Source organism: Lynx canadensis, chromosome A1 (assembly GCF_007474595.2).
Source record: "Lynx canadensis isolate LIC74 chromosome A1, mLynCan4.pri.v2, whole genome shotgun sequence".
In the NCBI taxonomy this organism is placed as follows: domain Eukaryota; kingdom Metazoa; phylum Chordata; class Mammalia; order Carnivora; family Felidae; genus Lynx; species Lynx canadensis.
The window spans coordinates 25,007,986-25,035,904 of NC_044303.2; the positions used below are offsets into that span (position 1 = coordinate 25,007,986).

A 27,919-nucleotide genomic window follows, 5' to 3' on the forward strand; every position below is an offset into this window, starting at 1 on the left:
TAAGCAGTTTGGGCACCTTTCAGCCCCCGTATTCCCCGATTCAAGTCTCAGCCAGGCTACAAGAAGATGGGCCAAATTACTGATCCTCTCCTCACAATCACGAAGCCGCTGATTCTGCCCTTGGTCAGGACTCTGACCTGGAAATATCTCCATGAGGCACAGCTCTCAATCTGCAGCGGGCATATACTATTTATCTGGGGTGTTTGTTACAATGTCAAGAGATCCTCATTTCCTAGATCTACAGGCGCAAAAAAACATGTCTAGGGCCTGCAAAGATTCCCAGACCATAGTCTATAAATTTCCAGTGTAGCCTTAAGTGTGGAATGAGAATTATGGGGTCCATTTAAAGGCCTCGGTTCTGTGGAGCCCCCAACATGCCCATTCCCCCACCCTAATGCCCGGTAGCTCAGCCAATTATTTTAAGGCAACAGCCACTAAAAGGTCAGAGGTTATACAGGGTAGTCTCAGGATTTATGTCCACTTCAGGACTCATTGACCCTCATCGACTTCTTTTATGAGTCAGGAGCAGGAAGGGTCCATCAATATTGTCACAAGTGGGTTGGAAGCCCCCTCATTCACCATGTGGGACATACCACTGGAGGTGTAGACAGAGGACACTCTGGCTTCAGAGGACCCTTACTCAACTAGGCTCTTTCAGATGAGAAACGCTTAGAAATCTTAAACATATCCATAACTTGAGGTGTGTAATAACTATAACTGAACTTAATACATATTTTCGGTTCCCATTCCATCAAGAGTGGAGAGTTAACATTAGCCAACCTAAAGATTCCCTGCTTTTGCCCACAATTGTGTCCAAGTTTTGAGGGGCCAACGAAGTGATATTCTGGTAGATATTTAACAAGCAGCTCTTGTGGGGGGGGCGGGGAGAAGCCTGCATACACATATGTACACAGGTTCAGTAACATAAAGGATGCGTGACACAATTTTAATACAATAATAAAATATGCAATAGTTTTTAGTTGTAAATTCCACACAGCCGCGCAGAATGCCTTCGCAGGGTTTGCTGAATTCTTGTACCCCTAGGCAACCTATGGGTGCAATTCAGCCACTGCTTAATAAAATCAGATTACAATGAGAAGCCACCACACCACTGATGAATACGTGTGATTTCCATATGACTGTTGGTTGACAGTTGCTTTTATGCTAATGAGACGCAAGTGAAACCACAAAGGTAAATGTCAGAATATCACTCACTCATCAGTGACGCGAACGACCTCTTGGCTGAACTGAATAACGATTTTAGAATACTAAACTTCCCAACACCGTGTGCTATCCCACACAAAGTAACAGGTACACACACAACACACTTTTAAGTTTACTGTGCCTTATTAACATTTTCTCCATCGCTTTCTTTAGTCTAGACAATCAAAAACCCAGAAAATTGAGCCCTGGTTTCCAGCATTTGCCAATTTCCATGGTATAAATGCCCCGACCGTAGTTAATTTCAAGCTACCAAGGTGTCATTTTTCATGAAGCTGGGAGAAGATGCTTACCATTATTTCGTATTTCCACCATACAAAGATACAAATACAGATTTATTGATATGTGAATGACCTCAAGAATACATGTAAGCAAAATAATCAGGAAGTGATGAGTTTGGAGTATTTATTACCTTTGTTCTTTTTTTTTTCTTAAGTTTTATTTATTTTGAGAGAGAGAGCGGGGGGGGGAGGAGCAGAGAGAGAGATAGAGAGAGAGAGAGAGAGAGAGAGAGAGAGGGAGGGAGAAAATCCCAACCAGGTTCCACACCGCCAGTGCAGAGCCCAATGCAGCGTTGATCTCAGGAACCGCGAGATCACGACCTGAGCCAAAATCAGAGGTGGATGCTTAACCAACTGAGCCACCCAACTGTCCCGTATTACCATTGTCCTTAATATAATTTATCTAATTATTTTACATAATTTAATTTTAACAATGGGTGCACTTCATAATCAGCTCACAAGATTCTTGAAATTTTAATAATTAGCCTTTGTGAGCTGATACACAGAGAGCCTGTGTGCCGTCGATGGTTGGATCTGGCGGGCATGCTTTCTAGCTGTTTTCATCTATCCATAATGACACAACTATTAAGAATTCTTGCTGCCGGGGCGCCTGGGTGGCTCAGTCGGTTAAGCGTCCGACTTCAGCTCAGGTCACGATCTCGCGATCCGTGAGTTCGAGCCCCGCGTCGGGCTCTGGGCTGACGGCTCGGAGCCTGGAACCTGCTTCCGACTCTGTGTCTCCCTCTCTCTCTGCCCCTCCCCCATTCATGCTCTGTCTCTCTCTGTCTCAAAAGTAAATAAACGTTAAAAAAAATTTTTTTTTAAATAAAAAAAAAAAAAGAATTCTTGCTGCCATGTGGCGTCTGGCCAACGGCCTAAGCAGGTCACTGCTGTGTCCTGACTTTTCTACACACACTATCTTCCCCAGGTCCATAAGCTCTCTCTCAGCTCACTTCTGTGGATCAACGGAGATGCAGATTTTAAAACTCATTAGGAGAGCTGGAGAGTCTTTTCTCTAATGATATGCAGTGGTGACTTTCTGCTCTACTAAGTGTACTAAATAGACCCCTATCTGAGTGTATTTTTCAACTCTGTGCTGTTCCGCTGGCCTGTTTTTTTGTCACACAGCAGAACCACATTGCTTTCATTACTGTAACTCATTCTTGGTTTTAAAACAAGTCGGTCAGCTAGTCTCGTTCACTGCCACTCACTTTTCCGTAATGTCCTGACTATAGTCGCGTGTTTTTTTTTTTATATATATAAACTTTTTAAATCAACTTGTTTGGTTGTGTTTAGCCTATTTTAACCCAATCACGCATTTGTGATGGTCTTCTTAAATTTATGGAATGTCAACATGTTTATCAAATTGAACCATCCTATTGAATAGATCATATTTTTTATTTATTCAATTCTTTGCGTTCTTCAGTAGCATTTTAAACTTTTTTTTTCTTATAGCTTGTGAATGTTTCTCGTAAACTGTATTCCTAGGTATTGTTTTTAATGTGTATAACTAGTTTGTGTTTGAACTTATGAAAACTATTAATTTATATTTATTAAACCTGTGCTTTACTGAGTTCTTTACTGTTTATGGTAATTTTCCAGTTAGTCCCTTCCTTTCTGAATCTTTATACCTCTCACTTTTTCTCCTGTCAAATTGCTTCGGCTACTTGCTGTGGAATCTTAAAGAATAAGAGTACAGTGAGCATTCTTGATCTGCTCCAGGTTTCAGTGATGTTTCCCGAGGTTGCCCATTATAAATGATACCGGCCTACTTGTTAAGAAAGTTTCTGTCTGGTTCTATTGCTTATAAGTCTTATTAAGATAGACTTCATACACCTTCGAAAGTGTGTAATTCAGTTGGTTTTCATATCTTCAGAGAGTTGCACAACCATTACCACAAGCTAACTTTAGAACATCCTCATCACCCTCAAAAGAAACCCCATACCCATTAGAGAGCCCTGAATTCCCTCCTTCCCCCAGCCCCCCAGCCCCCGGAAGCCACTAATCGACTTTGTAGGATTTGCCTACTCTGGACATTTCATACAAATGGAATCATACAAGTTGTGTCTTTGGTGACTGGAATCTTTCAGTTAGGATAATGTTTTCAAGATTCATCTATGTTGGAACGTGTTAATACTCCATTCCTTTTGTTGCCAAATAATATTCCTTGAGTGGATATAGACGACATTTCGTGTATTTATTTGTCAGTTGATGGGCACTTGTTTTTTTCCAGCCTTCAGCTATTATGAATGATACTGCGATAACCATTTTTGTAAAAGTCTTTGTGTGAACATAAGTTTTCACTTCTCTTGGGTATGTACCTAGTGGGTTATAGGGTAACTCCGTGTTTAACCTTCTGTCAGAATGTCATCCAAAGCAATTGCACCATTTTATATTTCCACCAGCAGTGTATGAGGGTTCCAATTTCTCCGTATCCTCACCAATGCTTATCATCTTTTTTTACTTTACCCATCCTAGGGGGTGTGGTTTCTTATTGTGGTTTTGAATTGCATTTCCCTAAGAGCTAGTGATGCTGACATCTTTTTACGTGCCTGTTGGCCATTTATATATCTTCTCTTGAGGGATGCACCTTCAATTCCTTTACCCATTTTTTTTAAGTCTCTATGTAAATTCTGCTTGATTAGCATACAGTGTAACATTAGTTTCAGCCGTACCATATAGTGATTCAACACTTCTCCTTTGCCCATTTTTAAATTGGGTTAGCTGTCTTTTTGTTCATGAGTCGTAAGAGTTCTTTACGTATTCTGGATACGAGTCCCTTAACCAGATATACGATTTGGATACTTTTTTCTCATTTTCCACTTTATCAAATGTCTTTTCAACATCAAGGAAGATCTTTTTGACCTATTTAAATGGTGAATCATTTAATAGCTTTCTAAATATTGAAACATCCTTACATTCCTGATATGAACCCTTTCTGGCCTAGGGATATAATTCTTTCCACGTGCTGCTGCTATATACGACCTGCTACCATTTTATTCAGATTTTTACAATGATACTCATGAGATCAGCCTAGGGTTTTCTTTTTGTGTTACTTCATTAAATTTTATTATTTTATTTAAGCAGGATGAAGGTCACTCGTTTGGTAAAGATCTTGGTAAAGAATCCCCCTGAAACCATCTGGCCTAGTGGTTGCATCCTGGGAGAGCTCTGGGAGAGGAGGGAGTGACCACGATGTCTGTTGCTTCTTAGCAACTCATGTGTTCAGATTTTCTATCTTTTCTGAGATTCCTTTTGTTCGTTCATCCTTTTTAGAGACAGCAGACACATATTCACACGGGCTGAAGCAAAGTACTGCTTATAATTTCTACCAATTTCCCCTCTGTCCGAGCTGATTCTCATTTCACATTTTCACACTGTCCTTTAGTAGTGGCTCCAGTCGGTCTGTGGGATGGGCAACGTGCTGAATACGGAACGGGAAGGACCCGGAGGCTTTCGCGAGGCTCACCAAGGCTTCTGATCTCCGTTTTAGAATACTGCATTAGCCCACAGCTAATTAGCCCCCCTTCCCCTGCCTATTTCAAGACATGAACTGTGGCTCCTCGTAACAGCGAAAGTGGCTTCCCTGGCTAGTGTACGAATGCCTTTGTTGAGAATTACCCTAACGGTCCGGAAGCTTTCGCTACTCTTCTTTCTGCCCAAGGACTGTACTCAACAATCCAAAAGATCTAGCCCTATAAACCTGACTGTCATCAGGTCAGGGCCCAGTGGCTGGAAGAAAGTAGGCTCCTATAACCCTGCCACTTTATTGAATTTTCTTACTCTTTGTACTAATTCTCTGGTTGATTCTCCTGCATGATATCCCAATCTCTAGGAAAAGCATTTTCCCTTCCTGCTACCTGTATCTTCCAGAGTCAGCATGGACAGGCACAATTTCCACTGAAACTCAGCCTTGCTGTCCTTTAACGTTTTCATCTGCTGGCCTAGACCAATGCCTGGAACATAGGGAATACCGGCCAGCAAATGTCATCGACTGGGCGACTGGGTGACCTTACCCATGCTCAGGATTACCCGAAACACTAGGTATGAGAACACTTTTAAAAATGCTAGTGATGATTCGAGGCCATAGCTCTTGACTGGAAAGAGGGCATAAGAATGACTAGTTTAACATGTTACTAAAATACCTGTTGAGCCCCTGTTGTGTGCATCTGCTCTATACACACACATATGACAATTAAGACAATTTGTCATCATTTTAGATACTCATATTAAAAGGCATTCAATAGATCCTTGGTATCATGGTCATATATCCAGGATGTGGAACAGATTGAAAGTGTTGTGAAACCCTCGGCCACCACGTCTGCCCCCCACCCCGGTCTTGCTTTCAGAGCTCTCAGTAATCAGATTGTACGGTTCCTGCCCGGCCTTATTTCTCGTTCCTCTGCTGAGGCCTCATCAGTTGGCGAAGACTAGCCCCTGTCCGTGGTCAAGCTGTTCTCCATCCTCCAGGAGCAGTTTCCTCTCATCTGTCCACCACCCAGTCCTCATCTATTGTTTCTGGCCCATTTCAAGAGTCACCCCCTGCACAAGCCTTTTCCTACAACTCGAGCCATTTGATACTGAAGAGAGCACAGCCTGCTTCTCTCCATGAACTCTTCTATTGCAGAAACATATGGCTTCACATATGGCAGGTTCTGGTGAGCTCCCTGATGGCCAAAACGGCAAAGTCAATGGCCATGTCCCCTCAACACGTCACACAGAATCCAGCCTATTCTAATTGCTCTACAGGCATATGCTAATTATTAAGGACCCTGGGCTAAAATGGCTCTGAACCTACAATCAAAAGTGGACACAGGCAGAAGCTGCCCTTCTCAGGGGATGGGGGGACAGTCGTGGGTGAGGCTCCATCCCCCTCCCCGCCAGGAACGTGGCGCTAGGAGAGGTCACCCACAAGGACGATGTTCTCATTACCAATTCAGTCCCCATGGAAAGCCTCACCAGGGCCCTTAATTTCATGTGTTAAAACAACAAACGAGGTGACCCCAGCACCGTCTCTAATAGGTAGCGCGGGTCAACAATTATTCATTTGTTCTAGTGCTTTTCGCATGACGGGCTGAGATGAAAATTTGTCCTCTTCCTGGCAAGAGCTATAAATTAGTTTTATGCTACTGTTAAACCCAGAGGCCAAAAAAAAAAAAAAAAAGGGAAGGGACTGGAAGTGGGGGAGGGGTTAGCAAATAAGACCTGACCACTTCCAGTGACAAAGCTACCTCTTAGCCTGTGCAGGCAAGGAAGGAGGGGACCGCAGAAGACAATGAAATTGGGCCAGACAAAAACATCGATGCAGAGTCTCTGACACAAGACCGTGGACTCTTCAGGGATCCGAACTGAATCTCATTTTTCTTTTCATCCCAACATCTGGCAGGTTTGCTGAATGAATGAGCTAGGAAATGATGGGAGGTAGGTGGCAATCGTGACTCTCGTAGCCGGGTCTGAATGAAACCAATTACGCCACATCCCTATGAGTTCTCCTTGAGTTCTCGAAGGCCAAATGGGGCCAATTAAAATGATGGTGCTCATCAACGTTTCTGACACGTATTTTTCCATATGATATGAAGTGGAAAAAAGCAGCTTATAAGAATTCACATATAGTATTTAGGTATTTGTGTTTAAAAGGCACTGAAAAAAGTACCCACCGAAATGGTAAGAGTATTCTTTGTTAGCATGCTGGCGTTGTGAGTTTTCTCTTCTTCATAGTACGCACAATTTCCTAAAAGTTGTGCGATGAGAACACATTCCCTTCTAATTAGAAAAAAAAAAAGTTGTGTTTTTTTTTTTTAAATCTATCACCATCCCATAGTTATCTGCTAGAAAAGGAGAACAGTGGTGTAGATCATCTAGAAGATGGGAAAAATTACCCATGCTTGACTTTGGAGTCTGTTACATCCATTTTTCCCCCCAGAAGATTTACCTTCCTAATTATGCTTTGCTCTTTACTTAATATTAGGATTAGTTCTAAGTCCCCGAGCCCCCTGCCAACCAATGAGCTGGACTGCATGGCAGGAAAAGTCAGCTTGGAATGGAACGAAATAGCTACAGATAATCCACAGGCAGATAATTGAGCTTTGGCTGCGTGCACAGAGAGGGGGTGGGAAGCCCAAGGGGGGGGTGGGAGGGGCTCGGTTCCCATGTTCAAAAGCCAGACTCCTGAGGGTCAAACCCCAGTTCCGCTATCGCTAACCCCAAGGTCTTGGGAAAGACCCTTATCCTTTTCTGTGCTCTCATTTCTTCGTTTGCAAACTGCTGGTGACCGTGGCATCCACCTCCGGGAGCCCAGAGGAGGATTAAATGACACGATGTGTGGGATGGGGTTAGCACAGGCCCTCAGCAGGTGTGAGTCAGGACAGCTGTGTGTTTGGGGGCATGCCTTTCCATGATTTGCATCCATATAATACCTCCCTCCAAATGCACTTCACTCTTTACAGCATATTTTAACACGCTCCTCAGTCTCCCGTAGGAGGGGAGGCAAGTATTCGTGTTCTCATTTTACAGTTATGAACACAAAGTCCTGGAAAGGTGAAAAGAACTGCTCTTGGTTTCATAAGAAGGACAGAGACCACATCTCCTTTCTCCATGAGCCTCCTTTCCATGTGCCCCTGCCCTGTCCCCGTCACACACACTCTCTGCCTCCACTCCCTTTCTTAGCCAACACGAGGCAATGTAGGTTTTATCCTAAGGTCTGTTCATCAAGACTTGCGACGATGAGCCAGGGAATGACTGTTAAGCGCTTGGCCAAGATCAAGTGCTGTGCAAATACTGAATTCTAGTAATGCGGAGAAATTGAGGAAAATTCCTCTCATTTTGGCTTCTTGTCATGAGGTTGGTACATTAGCAGGGCGAGGATTGAGGACTTGTCACTCCTGTGTTTTATGGAGGAACGCTTTCGTGCCATTAGCAATTTATCTTCCTTCTGAAATATTCTCCACTATTGGATTCATGGAAGAATCTTTTGACAGTGGTGGCATAGGGGAAGGGATGGGGAGGAAGATAAAGTTCCTTCCAAACTCCGCTCCCCTTACAGGTAATTTACACAGAGCTCAGTCACTTTCCTGACTCTAAAGTAGATCCTAGCTCCTTCCTCATCTCCCATCCAAGGCTTCCTTCTTTTCCCTCTGCCCTTCCCTCTCCTCCCGCTGGGTTCGACATTAAGAGAAGAGAAAGCGAGGGGCACCTGGGTGGCTCAGTGGGTTAAGTGTCCAACTCTGATTTCAGTTCAGGTCATGACCTCAGAGTTGTGAGATCAAGCCCCCTATGAGGCTCGGCACTGACAGTGAAGAGTCTGCGTGGGATTTTCTCTCCCTCTCTCTCCCTCAAAATAAACAAACATTTTTTAAGAAATAGAAGAGAAAGCAAAAAAGGACAGGGCAATTTGCACTCAATCCTCTGCCAGAAACTGGAGAGGAAGCCATCCTGACCATTCTCTACAAACGCCTTCCTGACCTCTGAAAGCATCTGCTGTCCTTACTAGAAAAACCTGCTTTGTGACAACAGGGACCCTGTTTGCTTTGTTCAACATTTTATCCCCACCCCCCCCCCACACACACAGCACATAGTTGCTGCTCAATACATATTTGTGAAATAAACGAATGAGCGAATGAACGAATGAATTCACCATGTAACAGCAGAACAGTGTGGGACTCGAAGGATGCCGCTGAAGAGAGTGATGTTTGTTTATGTATTACTCCTTAAAACGAAGAGGAGGAAGCTGCTTTGAACTTGTGAACGTGAAAACCCAATTTAACTAAATAGTAGGAAACTGCAGGCAGCCATAAAAGTAAAGGACTTATTAATTAAAGCTAAGCTCTCTGAAAGAATGACTCTAAATACAGTGAAAAGAAAGAAGATAAACCACCTTCCCATTCTGTGCTTAAAAATTCCCTCGGAGTTTTGCTTCCTTCCTTCCCCGCCTGTGAAGTCAGTCTGTGCTCCAAGCTCTGGGCACGGGGACCCTGAGGACTGACAAACGAAACAATGTCTTGTGTGGAATCGGGCAGCCGATTCCGGGAAGGTTCTCTGGAACCTGCGAGGGCTGGAGGTTGTTAAAGTGTCAGAGTTAAGAGGAATGTCTGCGGTCATTAAGAATCCTCTATCTGATTCCAAGAGGGATGCCCGGCGTAAGTGGGCAGAGAAGAGCCGGTCTGGCTCCCCCCCTCCTCCAAGTGGAGCCTGTGCCCCAGCAGCGCTGACACGCAGGCTGGTTAGAAACGCAGCACGTCAGCCCCGGCCCCGACCTGCTGAATCAGAGTCTGCGCTTGCACAGGATGCCCAGGGGGGTCGTGTGCACACTGCAGTGTTTCAGGCGCGCCGGTCTAGCCCGCTGGGCAGTTTGTGAAACTACGAGAGATGCTCTGGGATTTATACACGTGCAGGGCACAAAAGCAGGTGCTTTGGATCGCTCAGAGCTCCACAAATGCCTTCCCTTCTACAACATTCCCCTAGAGCATGGGGAAAAGCAGACTGATTGGAGGCAAGCCCAGCCCCTGGGGTGATCCTAGATGTAACCCAAGCTGCAGGCGTTGTGCAGGTTGCAAGAATCCTAGGCCGCAGGTGGATTCTCAGTCTCCTTCCCCTTGGGCCAGCTGGAGAGTCTGGGACAACAGTAGAAAGTGAGCACCCTCCACTGGGGACTATGGGAGAAATACGAACACAACAGGCCCAACGTTGAAAGGCAGCCACGGAGAAATCTGGAAAGAAATGCACTTACGGGAACAATGTCAGTTGCCTTGAAGTACATTGGGCTAATTATCTTAGTGGACACTAATAAACGTGTTCCTTAGAGACACATGGTGACTGTAATAACTTAAAAGATGAATATTGGATGAATGAGTTATTAGGGACTGGCCAGACTGCTAACCTCCCAAGCCCAGAGGGCAACTGTTCTCCCTTCTGCCTTCCCATGTCTTCCCCCGAAGCCTAAGATTTTTATTAAATATGTACCCAGCTACTGAGAAAGCTTTAGAGTCAATAAAACACCTGCCCCCTCGCTTACGGGGATTTACTCAGAGCTGTCAGCCGCTTCTCAACGGGGCGGTGGTGCTGGTCCTCAACTGGGGTGAGGAGAACCACACTGCAGAGGGAGGGAGCCTGTATTCAGCCCACAGTTAGCCTCCACTAACCCACTGACATGCTGTGGTACAAGTTTCAGTCCTCAGCCCCTTAATCTAGGCTCAGAGAGGGGGCTTCTGCCCCTAGAACCAAAGGGCTGGGCCTGCACCACTCCAGGCATGACTGTGAATGCCTTCAACTGCTTTTCCTCCGGGTTCGGGGCCCTGCGTCGCCCTAGGAATGGCAGCCGCAAGCCCACCTGCTGAGTCCAGGGCCCGTCCCTGCTGTGACTCCCATCCCCAGCTTCCAATCCCCTAGCTATTAGCCTCATGGGCAACCAGATCAATCCAGGGGTCAAATGAGCACCTGGAGAAATGAAAGAAAAGGTTTCTAGCGTTCTTCCTTAAGCTTTGCACAACGTGCCCGTTTAACAGTGACCTAGAGACAATGGCCACATACACCACTCCTTTCTTTTGTTCGTTTGTCCACGTATAGTATACAGCGAAGTGCACAGACCCTTAGCAATATCTCGGTGGATTTATACGTGTGTGTGTGTGTGTGTGTGTGCATCCATAGAACCACCGCCTCGATCGAGAGCTAAAATGTGCGCAGCCCAAGAAAGTGTCCCGCATGTCTGTTCCCAGTCAATATGCCCGCACACAAAGCTAACCGCTGTTCAAGCCTCTGTCACCATAGTTTTGCACGCTTTTGAACTTCATACAAATAGAATTATTACGTGTGTCCTCTTCTGTGTCTAGTTTTTCTTTATCCAACTTATTTTTGAAGTTTTTTCCTATTGTGTGTGCTGCGGAAATCATTGTCTTGCTATAGCTGTGTAGCATTCCATTGTGTGAATGTACCATAATGTAGCCATTTAAAGGGCATTTAGGTGGTTTTTATTTTATTTTTAATTTTCATTTAATTGGTTTTTTAAACTTACATCCAAGTTAGTTAGCATAGAGTGCAACAATGATTTCAGGAGTAGATTCCTTAATGCCCCTTACCCATTCAGCCCATCCCCCCTCCCCTCCAGTAACCCTCAGTTTGTTCTCCATATTTATGAGTCTCTTCTGTTTTGTCCCCCTCCCTGTGTTTATATTATTTTTGCTTCCCTTCCCTTATGTTCATCTGTTTTGTCTCTTAAAGTCCTCATATGAGTGATGTCATATGATTTTTGTCTTTCTCTGACTAACTTCACTTAGCATAATACACTCCAGTTCCATCCACATAGTTACAAATGGCAAGATCTCACTCTTTTTGATTGCCAATACTCCATTGTGTGTGTGTGTATGTATATGTATATATATATATATATATATATATATATATATATATATATACACACCACATCTTCTTTATCCATTCATCCATCGATGGACATATTTGGGCTCTTTCCATACTTTGGCTATTGTTGATAGTGCTGCTATAAACATGGGGGTGCATGTGTCCCTTTGAAACAGCACACCTGTATCCCGTGGATAAATGCCTAGTAGTGCAATTGCTGGGTCATAGGGTAGTTCTATTTTTAGTTTTTTGAGGAACCTCCATCCTGTTTTCCAGAGTGGCTGCACCAGCTTGCATTCCCACCAGCAGTGCAAAAGAGATCCTCTTTCTCCGCATCCTCCCCAACATCTGTTGTTGCCTAACTTGTTAATGTTAGCCATTCTGACAGGTGTGAGGTGGTATCTCATTGTGGTTTTGATTGGTATTTCCCTGATGATGAGTGATGTTGAGCATTTTTTTCATGTGTCGGTTGGCCATCTGGACGTCTTCTTTGGAGAAGTGTCTATTCATGTCTTTTGCCCATTTCTTCACTGGACTATTTGTTTTTTGGGTGTTGAGTTTGAGAAGTTCTTTACAGATTTTGGATACTAACCCTTTATCTGATATGTCGTTTGCAAATATCTTCTCCCATTCTGTCGGTTGCCTTTCAGTTTTGCTGATTGTTTCCTTCGCTGTGCAGAAGCTTTTTATTTTGATGAGGTCCCAGTAGTTCATTCTTACTTTTGTTTCCCTTGCCTCCGGAGACGTGCTGAGTAGGAAGTTGCTGCGGGCAAGATCAAAGAGGTTTTTGCCTGCTTTATCCTCGAGGATTTTGATGGCTTCCTGTCTTACATTGAGATCTTTCAACCATTTTGAGTTTACTTTTGTGTATGGTGTAAGAAAGTGGTTCAGGTTCATTGTTCCGCATGTCGCTGTCCAGTTTTCCCAGCACCACTTGCTGAAGAGACTGTCTTAAGGCATTCACATTTTTGCACCAGTTCTTTGAAACTCAATTCCCACAGGGTTATGCAGAGAGGGCCAGATGAGGTCTGCACACACAGTATGTTGCATTATTACAAAAGCTTAGGGAACCCAAATCTCTTAAAATGTACAGCAAGCACTCCTGCCCTCAATCCCGAAAGCAGATATGGTATCTGTGTCCCAAGGCTATAAGCAAACTGGCCCTTTGCTCCAAAGAATCACTAACTCTATATTTCAAGGCTGTTCACTATAAAAACATCCTTGAAAACCTAGTCTGGAATAAAGGACATTCAGTGCTATGCTTGCAAGATATGCAAAAAATGGAAGAGATCAATGAAGAATTGTTTCCCCACACGTATATGCCCAGGGGTGGGATTGCTGAGTCAAAGGAGCTGGCACAGATTTAGCTTCAACGGATACTGAAAAAAAAAAAAAAATTCCCCAAGTGATTGTATCATTTTACATGCCCACGAGCAGGCGTATGAGAGTTTCAATTGCTCCACACCCTTGCCAACACTTGGTACTGTTGGTCTGTTTCATTTGAGCCATTGTGGTGTGGCCATACCTTTGTCCCTTTCAGGGACTCTTCCACATGTCAGGCCTGCTTAGGTGTTATAATGATGGTACAAACCATCAGGAATATCACTGCCATGGGCAGCGTGGATCGGAGGCTCTGGGGAAACAGAAAGACACACAGGGCAAACTTCCCTCAGGAAACATGCTTTAAAGGTATAGAAAGTATGAGATCGCTCCTAGGCAGGGAGAGCTGGTCTCAAGGGAAGGCACTACCTACGCAGTGCCATTCAGGCCGTGCCAGCATGGTGACGGGCCTCCAAAAGAGACCCTCAGTGGAGCAAAGAGGGAGGAGCAGGTGGGAAAGGTGGGAGGACCAAGGGCCAGACCTGCTCGTAGGATTAAACTTTGTAGCAGCATTGCATTGACCAAAATGCTAGCGGGTGACGACGATGATGAAGGTGACAGTAATCATTTACTGAGGGCCACCGATGTTCCAAGCACTAAGCCGGGCTCTTTACATACATTAAGCCTCTCTCTACGTTGCAACCAGCATCCGTTGGCCAGTGATGAGATGGAAATAGTAAAAGGCTTTTGCTAGTGAAAACACCGGTCTCGGGTGAGAATTTTCAGGGAGCTTTACGGGAGATTTGGAAGGGCTTTGGTGTTTTTACGACTTCATCTAACTCAGCTATGGGCCTAGAAATTATGCAGGGTGAATTTCCTTAGCTCACATCTCCATCCACTAGCCAGATAAAGATAATAGTAGTGAACGCAATGATAACTTCGGTAAGAATATCTCCTTACTTGGGGCCAGATACTATACAATGTACTTTGCATCTCATTCAGTCCTCACTTCAACCCTATGGCATCATAATCCCCACCTTATAAAGAAACTGAAGGACAGGGAGGTTAATTAACAAGTCCACAGTCTCACGGGTTTTAGTAGCAAAGCCAGGATTCATTTCCAAGTTTGTCAGACTTCAAATATGTTTTCTTTCCACTCTGTAGCACCAACTTGCCATCTACTCTTGATCAAATGACACACTTCCTATTTTAAGGACAAGCTTCTAGGGAGGCCTAATCTGCTAAAGATCATTATTTGGGAATTTAGCCTGCTGTCAAAAGATGGTCTTTTGTGTGAAACGACCCGGTCCTCTGCTCTAGATCTGTGCATTTCTGGTATTAGCGTATGGATTGTGAGTTGACGATCATCCCGGAACGACTAGAGGCCATATCCATGCCTGTGTGTAGACAGTGTTCCCTGACAGTGAAGCAGTTCCCAGTCTTAATCATCCAGGAAAGAGGCGAGTTCTCAGGGAGGAAACCAGAATTCCTAGTTCTGGGGGTCCTAGGCACGCAGAGAACCTCTGCTTCTCTCACAGCCTGGACATGATGGGCCTAGAAGCCTTTGAGGAGGACAGTGTGCAGGCGTGAATTCATCAGGGGTGGGAAATCTGGAGGCTGGGAGCCAGGATGGACGGGCCAGAAAGTTCTGGAGGACAGGCCTAACATTATGCACGGTAAGGTAGGCCTGACCCTAAGCATGAGCCCACTTTGAAAGCTAGTCAGAGTGAGCTCAGGAATGCTTCTGGTACATCTTAACTCTGAATCTGCAAATCAGTAGTTCAGAGATACTACTGATGCAGGGATCAAGGACACACACGAACGAATGCCTCTCTCCATTGCCTTCCTAGTTCCCTGCAGACACGAGAAGTTCCATGGTTTCAGCAGTCACAGGTTGGGAGAAACCCAGCAAGTCACAGCTGCCCAAAACTCTGATGGGGAGACCGGGGCAGGGTGTCAGGAATGAGGACAGTCACATCGACATTCCAGTGACAGGGACGCTTCGCTCGGGTCCTCTAAGATGGAAGAGCTTAAGACCAAGAGGAAATTATTCATTCATTTGGAAAAAAAAAAAAAAAAAACGCTGTTCTCTTTTAGGTACCAGATAATGTTCTAGAGATACAGTAGTTAACCAAGATAGCCAAGTTCCTAGTCCCAAGAAACTTACATTACAGTAGAGAAGACAGTACAGTACACGCGCGTAGATATATGACCTATACTATATGTACATTATAGTTCCATAGTGTCAATAAATGCCATGGAGTAAAATAAATTAGAGTAAGAGGATGGAGAGAGGTTTTTTGTAAGTGAAGGGGAGGGAAGGCAGCCTCAGATTGAAGGTATTTGCAGAGCAGCACTGCAAATGAAGTGGGAGAGAGACCCAGCATGGGTATCTGATAGTGTTCTAAGCAAAGAGAGCGTGCAAAGGCCCTGTGACAGGTGTAGACAGCACGTTTAACGCACAAAAGGTGGTAAATTCTTTAGAGCAAAGGGAGCAAGGAGGATAGGGGTGGGAAAAAGGCGAGGCCAGGGAGTTAGCTGGGAGCCAGAGTGTGTCAGCTCTTGGTGGCCATGATAGGGATCTTTGGCTTTATTCGGAATGGGATGGAAACCCATTAAAATACTTGGTGAGACAAATTACAGTCCGTATGAGGCAAGAACGGACACAGGGAGACTCATGTATTAGTTTCCCAGGGCTACCATACAATTATCACCGGCTTGATGGCTCAAAATAACAGAAAATCTCTCACACCGTTCTGGAGGCCAAAATTCTGAAGGAAGGTGTTTTGGTCTTTTGGGTGAAATGACCTGGTCACTTCCCCTCTGAAGGGCCACATCCTCTCTGAAGGCTCTAAGAGAAAATCCTTCACTGCTTCTTCTGGTTCTGGTGGCTCCAGGCATTCCTTGACTTGCGGCCACATCATTGCAACTTCTTCCTCGATCTTTCCATGGTCTTCCCCTCTGCGGCTTTCTCTTCCGCCTATGTCTCCTCTTCTGTCGCTTCTAAGGATGCCTGCCGTTAGACTGAGGGCCTAGCTGGATAATCCAGGATGATTTCATCTCAAGATCTTGAACTTATTTACATCAGCAAAGCCCCCTTTTGCTCAGATAAAGTCACATTCACAGGTTCCAGAAGTTAGGAGGTTGACCTATTTCGGGGGTCCACCTTTCAGCCCCACGACAACTAGTCAGGAGGCTCTGGTAAAGCCCAGAGAGGTGATGAGGGAGATTTGCCCCAGGGGAGTAGCAGCCAGACGGTGAAAAGTGGTCAGATTATGCTAGTATAACAGGTCAATGGGGAGGGGTCGTTCATTCGTCTTCTCCAAAAATGTTTCTGGGGAACCTACCACGTTCCTACGCTACTGTCACTGGGGATACAGATATAATGCTCGCCCACCTGGAGCTCACCTCACGGTCTAACAGGAAACCTGGACCTCGAATAAGCGTGTCGTGTGTTACAAAGGAAATATACCAGCCACAGACCAACCCATTGAGAGTTTGGAACGCGCCGAGGAGGAATACAACTTAGCCAGGACAAAGGGTGCTCCAGGCGAAAAGGCTGAGGAAGGTACGGAGCTCTGGCAGAGCAGGCTGAATCTGTGGAGTCCCTGGAGACCGGGGGAGCAGCCTGGCCACCAGAAGGTCCCAGAACACCGAGGACACACCTCTGCCCCTCACAACTTGTGACGTCGGCCTGTGGGCGCGTAGCCATTTTCAGCAAGAGGCCCCCGTCCCAGGTTCCGGCACCGGCTCCTACCGTACCCATAACCCTGAGCGGCACCGATGCCCGCAGCCTGAGCTTGGGCAGACTGGGCGAGGTGGTTCTCGCAGCAGGCTGGGCACACCCCCCCTGCGTCACTCCCTCCTTCCTCCTAAGGAGATGCTCACGTTAACGGGGCTTCGATTCATCTATTTTTAACCTTTATTTTTATTATTATTATTTTAATGTTTATTTAGTTTTGAGACAGAGACAGAGCATGAGCAGGGGAGGGGCAGAGAGAGAGGGAGACACAGAATCGGAAGCAGGCTCCAGGCTCCGAGCTGTCAGCACAGAGCCCTACGCGGGGCTCGAACCCACAAACCGCGAGATCGTGACCTGAGCGGAAGTCGGCCGCTTAACCGACTGAGCCACCCAGGCGCCCCTATTTTTAACCTTTAAACGGCTCACCCAGGCACCGGGTTTCGCTTGCCAAATGCAGATATAAAAATGTCAGTACGCGAAAAGTTGCTTTTAAGAAAAAGTCCTTTCATCTGCAAGATTCATAATACTCATCAGCAGGCTCAAAATCTCGCAGATGAAAGGCAGAGCCAGAGAGTAAATGAAGACGGACAGGCACTCCTCTGACTACGTGGTGGGACTGCAGGCCCGCCCCTGACGTTTGCAGGGCTCAAGGCCAAACTGCAGATGGAGGTTCACACGCTTCCAAGTTCAGATACTTATGAGTACAAATCAAGGTAAGAGACTCTTAAAATATGTTCTATCCTCCCCCTTTAGGAATTCCCCCTTCCGGAATGATCTGCATGGCCACGACCCCCAGCCAGTGGCCTGTCTTGCGTTCTTCGTCATGAGGCTTAGTCTGGCACTGTGACAGGTCCCAGGCAAAGGCAAATGAACCTCCACAGGCCACACATCCCAACTCTGTGCATATCCCCCCAAAATAGTCATCCATGGGCCATATCTCATGTCTAACGGTCCACCTTCTGGATGTTGGGTCCCAGAAATAGCACAGCTACAGGACGTTGACTTAGAGCCATTGGGTAGGGAATACAGGATCTCCGTTATCTGGAGTGTGGTCTCCAAGGGTCGGTTCAAGGGCTCCGGGCAGGCACAACCCATCAGTGCCTCACCTCAAGAGGAGGGGTATAGCCGGAAGAGTATATGGGTGCATTCAGCCTTTTGCTACGTCAGCGGTCTTGCCGAGGTATGGGAGGGGAAAGTGGGTCTAGATCAGTCTAGCAAGCGGACAGATTTCCTGGGTCGATCGAGCGGCCTGTCCTTCTCAAACAACTTGTAAAGAGCAATCTGCTATTAATAAAAGGAATGTCTGAGGCTTAGAGTAATCTCTGTAAAAAAAGTAAAAGCAAATAAAGTACCCCTCTGACATGAAAAGTTTGTTCCTCAAGGCTTTTATTTCATGGCCTACGACAGCAGCTGAGCACTGTCCTCGGTGTCCTCCTCCTGGCCAGAGCCCCGCGCCTACTCTGTGTCCCATCACCGCTGGGTTCTGGGTAAGGGGCTGCCAGGAGACCTTCCTGATAAGCCCACGGCCGTGGACTCACAAGGACACACACACACACCTACGCACTCCTGGAAATGTAGCAGCCAAAAATAAAAGGCGCAGGACAGGGCCTCCACCTGAAAACAAACAGCCTTTCCAAGGATACGGTCCAGAACAGGGTTCCATTTATACATCATTCACGCATTCGTTTACTCCAGCAACAAAAGCTGATGGAGAGTTTACCCGATGCCAGATTCTTCCAAGTGCTGGATTTGCCCATCACTGGGCTAGGCACTGGGCAAACTAAATACGGCCCCTGCCCTCAATGGCGTCCACCCTAGCTGAGGAGAGAAGGCCGCGAGCTAGTAATTTCAGCGTGAGCCGGACAGGTCTTAACTGCCGTTTGACTCCACAGGGCAGAGAGAGAGAGGCGGCATCCATCTTATGGAGGCTTATTGGTCTCAGACAACATCAGTCGGGACTGTGGCTGAGGCACCTAAATGCTATAAAGGACAAGAGCCAACATGATCCTCGTACGTGAAGGTGTCACTAATAGCCCGATGGATGGCACAAATACGTATCAAGCATCTAACGCGTGTCAGGCACCATGTGAGCAGTGAGGACGTGTGGGCAACAAGTCCCCATCCTGAAGGCTCTCAAAAGGCAGGAAACTATGTATAAATCAACCAGCCCCGGGCAGCCAAGAGCCAGGGCCTAGGAACTAAAGAAGGGCCCTGAGAGCTCAAGATCTGAGTCCTAGGTTTTGTTCTCAGAATGTCACCCACATATTCCTTCCCTGCTCCTCACAGAGTGAGACTGTCCTGGATGTATACCTGACCAGGCGGGTCAAGAGGGCTTTCGAAATCATAGGACTGGTGTGCGTACAGACACGTGTATGGACCCCTCTCGCTGCTCTTTGCCCACGGATCTTGGTTCTTAAAAAGTTTGGTTCAGGGGCACCTGGGTGGCTCAGTCGGTTGAGCGTCCGACTTTGGCTCAGGTCATGATCTCATGGTCTGTGGGTTCCAGCCCCGTGTCGGGCTCTGGGCTGACGGCTCAGAGCCTGGAGCCTGTTTCAGATTCTGTGTCTCCCTCTCTCTCTGACCCTCCCCCGTTCATGCTCTCTCTCTGTCTCAAAAATAAATAAATGTTAAAAAAAAAAAAAAAAGTTTGGTTCACCAAAATTTTCGTTTTCACTGTCCTCTTTTCCAATTAGTTAACGGCATATATATATCCCAAGGCCCAAGCCTTCTGTGTGTCTGCTAACCCATATCTCCCTGCTGAATTTACATAATTTTGCTCATCGGTAAAAGAAACTGTGTGTGCAATGATGTAACGGAGGCAAGAATCTGGTATTCTTAGAGATGGGCCTTGACTCGGTGGCCAGATACAGCAATGTTTAGAGAATAAGCTTCCAGGCCCACCCCTACAGTGAAGGATCTCTCTGCAATACTTAAACCGATCTTCATGGCTTGAAAACCATGAATTTCATACAGGCAAGTCCATTTCTAGCCTTCGTTATTCTGACTAACTAACCCCCAATTTCACCAACGAAAGCCTCTGCGAAATGTTAATTAGCAGCATCTGGTGTGGATCAGAAATATGGATACTGAGGCAATGGCAGTTGTCATCTCTGGAGTGTGGCCTTCCTGCTAACGTGTCGGATAATCACCTCAAAGAGTGACTTCTGATTAGGGAACTGATAGCCTCTACAGTCTGGTTAAAAAGGTTCACGTTTATACCACATCCCTCCCACTAAAATATTTCAAAGAAAATCATGGACATTACCATGCTGTCCACAGGAAGATCTCATCCATCTGTGTCCCAAGTATAACTAAGTCTGGGGGAAATGGAGCATGGGACACATTCTCTAATGAAGATGTTCTATCCCAGGTGACAAGAGTCCCACTGTTGTTTTCTGCTCTCAGCGTATTTTTTGACTGCTTGGAAGGCATTCCAGAGTCCTCCTGGGTTTTGTGGGCACGTCTACAGTCACGGTAGGTTTTGACGAAAAGAGGGGAAGGGCCAAGGTGTCCGGGGAAAATAGACCAGGCAAAGCTCAGCCTTCAGCCTTGACCGTCCCTCCTGGAAAGAGTGAGAATTTTTAGGCACTGCAGAGTGGGACCTAGGGTAGCTAACAATTATTCCCTCTTCTTAGCAGCCCTGATTACAAACTTGGTGCAGGCCTTGACGTTATCCCCAAACTCTGATACCTATCCTGAAATTTTACCCCCTCCCCACCTGCTTTTCAGCCCTGGGTGTGAAATGCACTGATAAGCATGTTGCTCTCCCCTCCCCCACACCCCCCCTTAAGTCGCTCTCACAAAAGAGACTTTGGGTGAGCAAAGTCTAAGCAAATGCCTATCATTTGAAATTGGGTGCAAACCCTCCCCCAGCTGAAATACAGTAGCAAGCAGGGCTTGCTGGCCACAGAGAGCAGAAAGGGTCATGAGATTTTCCAGGGGCAGTTGTCCTCTTTGGAGGCCAGGATTTGGAGAGAGAGCCATTACCAACCATAGGAGTGTGGCTGATCAAATTAAGGAAGGCGTTTTTTAAATTCAATTACACCCTCAGTGGAAATGGTCTCACTAATGCTTGGGGAAAGAATTATACCCAGTCCATAAAGCCTAACACTTCTAAACCCAATTTTGCACATTATTCTAAAGGTTAATTCAAGATCTCTCTTCCAAATGGGAAGTTAAATACAGCCAATGGGAGGAAGGCATCTGCTGACTGACTGAGGAGTTTATCAGCCTGTAAGAGTTCATTAGTTTTAATTAGCGTAATCACTAATGTTGCATTAACAGTTTAGTGAAGGAAAGTAATTACTCACACATCCGCTGTATTAGATGGGAAGATTAGAATTCATTTTCCAAAACGATTAGCATTTTGCCAATTAAAAGAATCCTTTCTCCCTGCCAGAAACCCTGTGACCTCACTCACCCGAAGATCGTCTAAACGAAACATATTTTGCATCAGAAAATGGAGCAGGAAGAAGGGGAAGAATTAAGGCTGGGTTTATTCCTAGAGCCTTCTTGGGGCACAGCGATCCGCAGGGGCTCCCTGAGTTGATAGTGTCCTGCTCTATTTGCATGGTCATTCACTTCAGTGGCTTCAGATTGTGCCCTGGCCTTTGTCACCCAGCAGCAATTAAAAAATGAAAAGGCTAGTGGAAGATGAGGCCGAAGGAAGCAAGGAAGCAAGGTGGAAGGGCCGTTGCTAAGGTCCTCTGGTTGGACAAGAGTGGGACTTACCACCGGCCCCATCCTGAGCGCGCAGGAGCGCTCTACCGCAGGAAGCTGTGTCTCTTGGGCCCCTTAATGACTTCCCCTGAGCACCGGTGATATCTTGCCGCCTCTGGCCGCTCTCCGGCACCACGGCCACCTCTTCTCCATCTCTACCAGGACCCCCAGAGACCCATTTCTGCGACGGGAATTTCAGGATGTTCTGCCATCATGGGTCTGTGTGGGGACAGGAGGCCCCAGGCCAAGTGCAATGTTGGGGTTTCCAGGCCCTTACGTTGGCCTGTGTTCAGTCCAGAGTGCTGCCCAAGTGCAAAGATCATCTGGCCAGGACAGACACAGGCAGGCATGGACTGAGGCAGAAGGCCACCGGAAGTAATCACCCAAATCCACATCTAAAGGGAAATGCCATCTTGATGTAATACTTACTAACAAGTATTGCAATACTTGTAATAATTTGATGTAGTTATTAAAGCTGTCTCACAAGCATTATTTCCTTCGATCCCCAAACAACCCTTTGAGATACATATTTTGTTGATAGGGAAACTGACTTAATCAGGGCTACGGGACAAATAAACAGTGAAACAGAATAGAGTCTGCAGACATCCAGCCTGTGATCATCACAGACTCTGATCTCTGTCACCTTTGACTGATCTGGGCTCTGTTCCCAGCGGCACCCCTTATGAGCCACGTCACCTTGGGCAAGGGACTCAACATCTCCAGGTTTCTTCATCTGCAAGACTAATATAATATGTTTCTCTAGTGATTGTTGTAAAGACAAAGTGAGAGAGAGGAGCTTCTCAGAGGCTGGGAGAGGGGACCGCGTTTGGGGCTTTCCGTGAGAGGCCGAGACCGGTCCTCTTGAGCCCAGCAGACGAACCCCACTGCCAGGCCTGAGTCTGTTGGAAAGACCTGGGGGGACCCTGGCATGTGGCCGACAGTGTGCGAGCCCTGGGCTTTTGTACGTTCCCAAGGGATACGAGAAACTCCCCCTCTCCCACTGACTGAATGGTACATGCCACCAGCAGGCAGGTAGGAGCTAAGCCAGATTTAAGTTTTTCATCTGTCTTTTAAAGAGGAATTGATCGGGGCGCCTGGGTGGCTCGGTCGGTTAAGTGTCCACCTTCGGCTCAGGTCAGGATCTCACGGTCCGTGAGTTCGAGCCCCGCGTCGGGCTCTGTGCTGACCGCTCAGAGCCTGGAGCCTGCTTCCGATTCTGTGTCTCCCTCTCTCTCTGCCCCTCCCCCGCTCATGCTCTGTCTCTCTCTGTCCTAAAAATAAATAAACGTTAAAAAAATAAAGAGGAATTGATCTTTCCTGTGAAAAATTAAATGAAGTAATTATGCAAAAAAATACCAACTTTCCACAGTGCCTAATTCCTAGCAGAGGTTACCTACTAGTCAGTCCCCTTTCCTGTATTTAACACGAGAGGGGAAGTCAGACCCATCACTAGCGGGATTCTGGAACACAGCCTCCCTCATGGGCCTGGCAGGGGTGCAGGATGGGTGACGGCACGCTGCCCCTCCGCTTCCGCCCAGGAACAGCGCAGGAACCACGGAAAGGCCCCTGTGGCTCACCCCCCAGGTCGGCTGCCGTCCCCGGGCAGGGCGCAGAAACTGGCAGCTGGAGCGAACAACCCCAGAGCAGAGCTGGTGCGACGCCCGCCTGCCTCTAGGTCACCCGGGCCACAGGGCGACCCGCACACCATGTGGGGGGTGTGTACGCAGCGGAGGGGGGGTGGGGCCCAGGATACCCTAAAGAAAGGGAAGCCAACCAGGCCTCCACCATTAGCCAGGCTCGAGCCCAGGGAGACGGGCACCCTGGCAGCCACAGTGGCACGAGTCAGAAGGCCGACCTTCACCCTCAAACTCTCCACGTTGGGGACGAAAGGAACCGAGAGGAGGAGGCAAGGGTCCAAAGGCACCTGCAGTCCTGATAGGGCTTGGAGAGCCGGGGCACAAGGGACACGGTGCCTGAGTTCCGCCCAGAGGCCGGCTGCCCCGGGATGGCCTCGTGCCCCGAGCGCCCCGCGAGGTGCCACCTCACTGCACGGCCCCGGTCCCACAAGGCTAATTCAAGGAACCCGAGCTGGAACTCCAGGAATGGAGGAGGAACTGGAGGCAGGGAGAGCTTCAGGGAGGGAGAAGGGGGGGAGCGAGCGGGGCTGCCATGTTCAGAGTCAGGGGGGCGTCAAAACGGCCAAGCTTTGTAACCTTGGGCACGCAACCACGGAAGCCTGTTTCTTCAACTGAAAAAATAGGAACCGTAGTCCTCGGGTCACAGGGAGGAGCCTTGCAAAAATCACGATTAATGAGGCGCACGCTGATGTCTGTGCCACCCACAGCCAGAAACACGGTTCATCCTGCTCACAGCTGATCCCCCTAAGCACCCTCACGGTCCGGGCCAGAGAAGGTATTCAATCAGTGTTTACTGATACCTGATCAGCAAGAGCCATCACAGCTCCTGGGGCGGGGGTGTTTGTGGACACACTGCCACGAGGAACAAAGGATCGGGAGAGTCTCAGGGTGGAGGCTTCCTCTCATTGAGCCCCTGGGAAGCTGCTCTGGAGCAGTGAGCCTGGAACAGGGCAGAAATGTGCCCGCTGGGGGGGGCGGTCGGGGGTAAGGGCGAAGTCCCGGGAGTCACAGATGAGGCTCCCTGCCTGGGAACTGTGGCCCAAGTTGCACATCATCAGCTCTGCATCCCTCCTGAGGACCCAGGGGAGGGCACCCAAGACGGCACAACCCCTGGCAGCACTGGAAGGACAAACAGGCACTTACCGCAGCGTTGTTCTAATAAGAATAGCAGTGGGGTCGCCTGGGTGGCTCAGTCGGTTAGGCGGCCGGCTCTTGATTTCAGCTCTGGTCATGATCTCACAGTTCGTGAGTTCGAGCCCCACGTCGGGCTCTGTGCTGACAGTGTGGAGTCGCTTGGGATTGTCTCTCTCTCTCTCTCTCTCTCTCTCTCTCAAAATAAATAATTAAACGTAAAAAAATATAATAATATCAATGATAAGAAAGGGAGGGGAGGAATTCCATTGGCTTCTAATGCCTGCACAAAAATATCAGCGGTATTAAAAAAGCAAAAAAAAAATTGCTTTTTGTCTTTATGACTAATGACCATCATAATGCACGTTGAAGGGGGAAATTGCCTATTTGTTTCAGTATTTTGTTAAGGAATCAGAAAGACATAAATATTGTCTTTTCTTGGACTCAAGTTTCAGAATCTCAACCACCCAAGGCATCTACCTCAATTTTTTTTAGGGGTTTGGTTGTGGTTTTTTTTTTTAACATGCTGTTAGCTTTGGAAAATATCTTCTTCGCGAAAGGAATTTTTTGCGGGAGCTTCCATTTTTAATTGGCACAATTTAGATCCTATACCAAAATGACATGACGTGGAGAAGATTTAACAGTGTCTCAGCACCTAGATCCGGCAAGACCTTCAGGACAATTTAATTGTGTCTCATGAAAGCATCTGTCAAATCGGATAATCACAAGTGTTGGCGAGGACGGGGAGACACTGGAATCCTCTTACCCGGCCGACGGGAATACAAAATGGTGCTGCCACTTTGGAGAACAGTCTGGCAGTTTCCCCTCATTTCTGGTGGGGTGGTGGCTTTAATATTTATTTATCTTGAGAAAGAGAGAAAGAGAGAGAACGCATGGTGTGCTCAGGGGAGCAGCGAAGGCATGCAGAGAGGGAGACAGGGAATCCCCAGCAGGCGCTGCACGGGTCAGCCCAACGTGGGGCTCGAACTCACGAACCGTGAGATGGTGACCGGAGCCGAAATCAAGAGTCGGATGTTCGACCGACCGAGCCACCCGGGTAGCCCCGGCCCCTTGGTTTGGTTTTGTTTTTTTTTTTTTTTTTAAGAAACAAAGCTTTCGCCGCCTGCTTTCCACCCTTGGCACACCTGGGGAGTCTCAGCCAGGCTGAGGGACTGGCCTCAGCCACTAACACTCTCCTCTCTCCCGCAGTATGTGTCCAGCCGACGCGCCGTCACTCAGAGCGCACCAGAGCAAGGCGGCTTCCCCCCTCACCACCTCACCCACCACCACCGCCCCCACCGCCCCCACCACCACCTCCGCCACCACGCCCGCCCCCACCGCCTCCGCCACCAGGAGGCGGGGCTGCACGCCGCCCAGGGGACACCCTGCACGTGCCCCTTGTTCTCCTGCCAGTGGGAAGGCCACCTGGAGGTGGTGGTGCCCCACCTGCGGCAGATGCACAGGGTTGACATCCTCCAGGGAGCGGAGATAGTCTTCCTGGCCACGGACACGCACCTCCCCGCCCCAGCCGACTGGATCATCATGCACTCCTGCCTCGGCCACCACTTCCTGCTGGTGCTCAGGAAACAGGAGAGGCACGAAGGGCACCCCCAGTTCTTTGCCACCATGATGCTGATCGGGACCCCCACCCAGGCCGACTGCTTCACCTACCGCCTGGAGCTCAACAGAAACCACCGGCGTCTCAAGTGGGAGGCCACCCCCCGGTCCGTTCTCGAGTGCGTGGACTCGGTGATCACCGACGGGGACTGCCTCGTCCTCAACACCTCCCTGGCCCAGCTCTTCTCCGACAACGGCAGCCTCGCCATCGGCATCGCCATCACCGCCGCCGAGGTCTGCTCCGCAGAAGCCGAGGTGTGAAGCCAGAGGCCAACGGACGTTCCCGCACGGCCCCCCCTCCGCCGAGACACTCCGCCTGTGGCCCTGGGATCCCCGGTCGCCGGGACTCCAGGCTCCTTTTTATTCTTCTCCCTCCTTCCCTCCCTTCTTTTTTTTTGTCTCAGGTACTTTGTGGTACTTAGTCTTTGTCTGCCATGGGCATTTTAGTAGGTAAACATCCTGTGATTCAAGACCTTGGTGTGATGTTTGTCCTGATTTGTCGGTAGAGTTTTCTAGAGCATTTCTAATCCACTTTGATCGGGAGGGTTATTTCCTGCCACCCCCAGGTCCCTCCTCCGCTGCTCCCCCAATGAGCGAGAGCCACCGAGACCGCAAAGCGGACCGTTGGGGTTGAGAGGAGATTTGGTATCCCAATCATTTCTTCCTTCTCTTTTCAGTCTATTTCGGACCAAGCCAACCCTGAACTGTGTGAGGACAGCAGGTTGGGGAAGGGGACCCGGCCAGCTCTGAGGTGTATTCCAGACCAACCAGACGCAACTCTGACAGCTTCCCAGGAACCTTAGGGTCAGGGCTAAGCTGCCTGGACACGAGGACGTGGCATCACCTCTGAAGGCCAGGGAACCCGGGCTGGAGGTACCACGACGCCATGAGCCCTCCGGTTTGATCCTGGGGCTCGAGGGGGTGCACAGATGCTGAACCCTCTGTTGGGCGGGCTGCTGTGGGCTTCCTGCCGGCCTGGGCCATGGTTTCTTGCTCCGGAATCAAAGTCCTCTTGTTTTTTGTGATTTCGTGAAAACCTCTTTGCCCTCTGTGGAGCGAGTAGGAAAGAAGAATAGGCGAGATGCAAGGGAAGGGAAGCAGCTGAGAAAACAAAAGATCAAATTAATCTCCCAGCTCTGGGAGGGCGTTCTCTCTGTGGAGAGTTTTATTATCAAATTGTAAAATCCATGGATCCTTTCGCTAGGGTAGAACACTTTGGTGTCGTGCAAAGGACCCACTTGACTCTTGATAGTCAGTAAGGCGGAACCACGACTTAGCACCAACCATAAGGAATTTGGAGGGTGTGCAGGGGACCTCTGACTTCCGGGGGGCAGAGGTCACTCGTACACCTAGGGCAGGGGAAAAGGGGTCCTCTTTCCTTACTTTCAAAGTGCTCCGAGGGCCCCATTCAGCACACAAACGTTGTCGCTGGTCAACTATTATTCAGCGCCCTGTTGCAGCGTGAATGAAAAGGTGACAAAATCCATCTTGCTTGTTATTGCTTTCTCTTATTTGCTTTCTCTTATTTGCTTTCTCTTCTTGCTTGCTTGTAGACTGCTTTCTCTTATTTGGCTGTCGCAGCAATTCAGCACCTTCTTGTGGAAGTCTCTCTCGTGTAGTTGAAGAAAGTACGCGTGTTTAATCGACTTTGTCTCTTCTGTCCAAAGGTGAATACCTTTCAGCCTTCCCAGTGGGCCTCTTCTCCCCGCTGTTTGCTGTTTTGTTCTCTCCTTGGCTACTCTCCAGTCGCTGAAAAACATGGCGCCCAAACCCCACACAACGCTCATTAGAACTGAGTGGGCCTTTGGCCGCCCAGAGGTTGCTCTTTGCCCTATTCCCTCGGCGTCTTGGCTGCATCCGAGCAGGCCTCCAAACGAGTCCTTAGTTTCAGACGGCTTGGC

General features: G+C 47.9%; 1 protein-coding gene across 1 annotated transcript in view; it reads left to right on the forward strand.

Moving 5' to 3' along the window:
* Positions 1-26,341, forward strand: part of SIAH3 (siah E3 ubiquitin protein ligase family member 3) — a 68,064-nt gene extending 41,723 nt beyond the window's left edge. The window contains exon 2 of the mRNA XM_030333817.1: positions 25,611-26,341. Coding sequence (XP_030189677.1) covers positions 25,611-26,279 — 669 coding nt within the window. The 3' untranslated portion in view covers positions 26,280-26,341. The remainder of the gene's footprint in view (positions 1-25,610) is intronic.
* Positions 26,342-27,919: the final 1,578 nt, after the last annotated feature.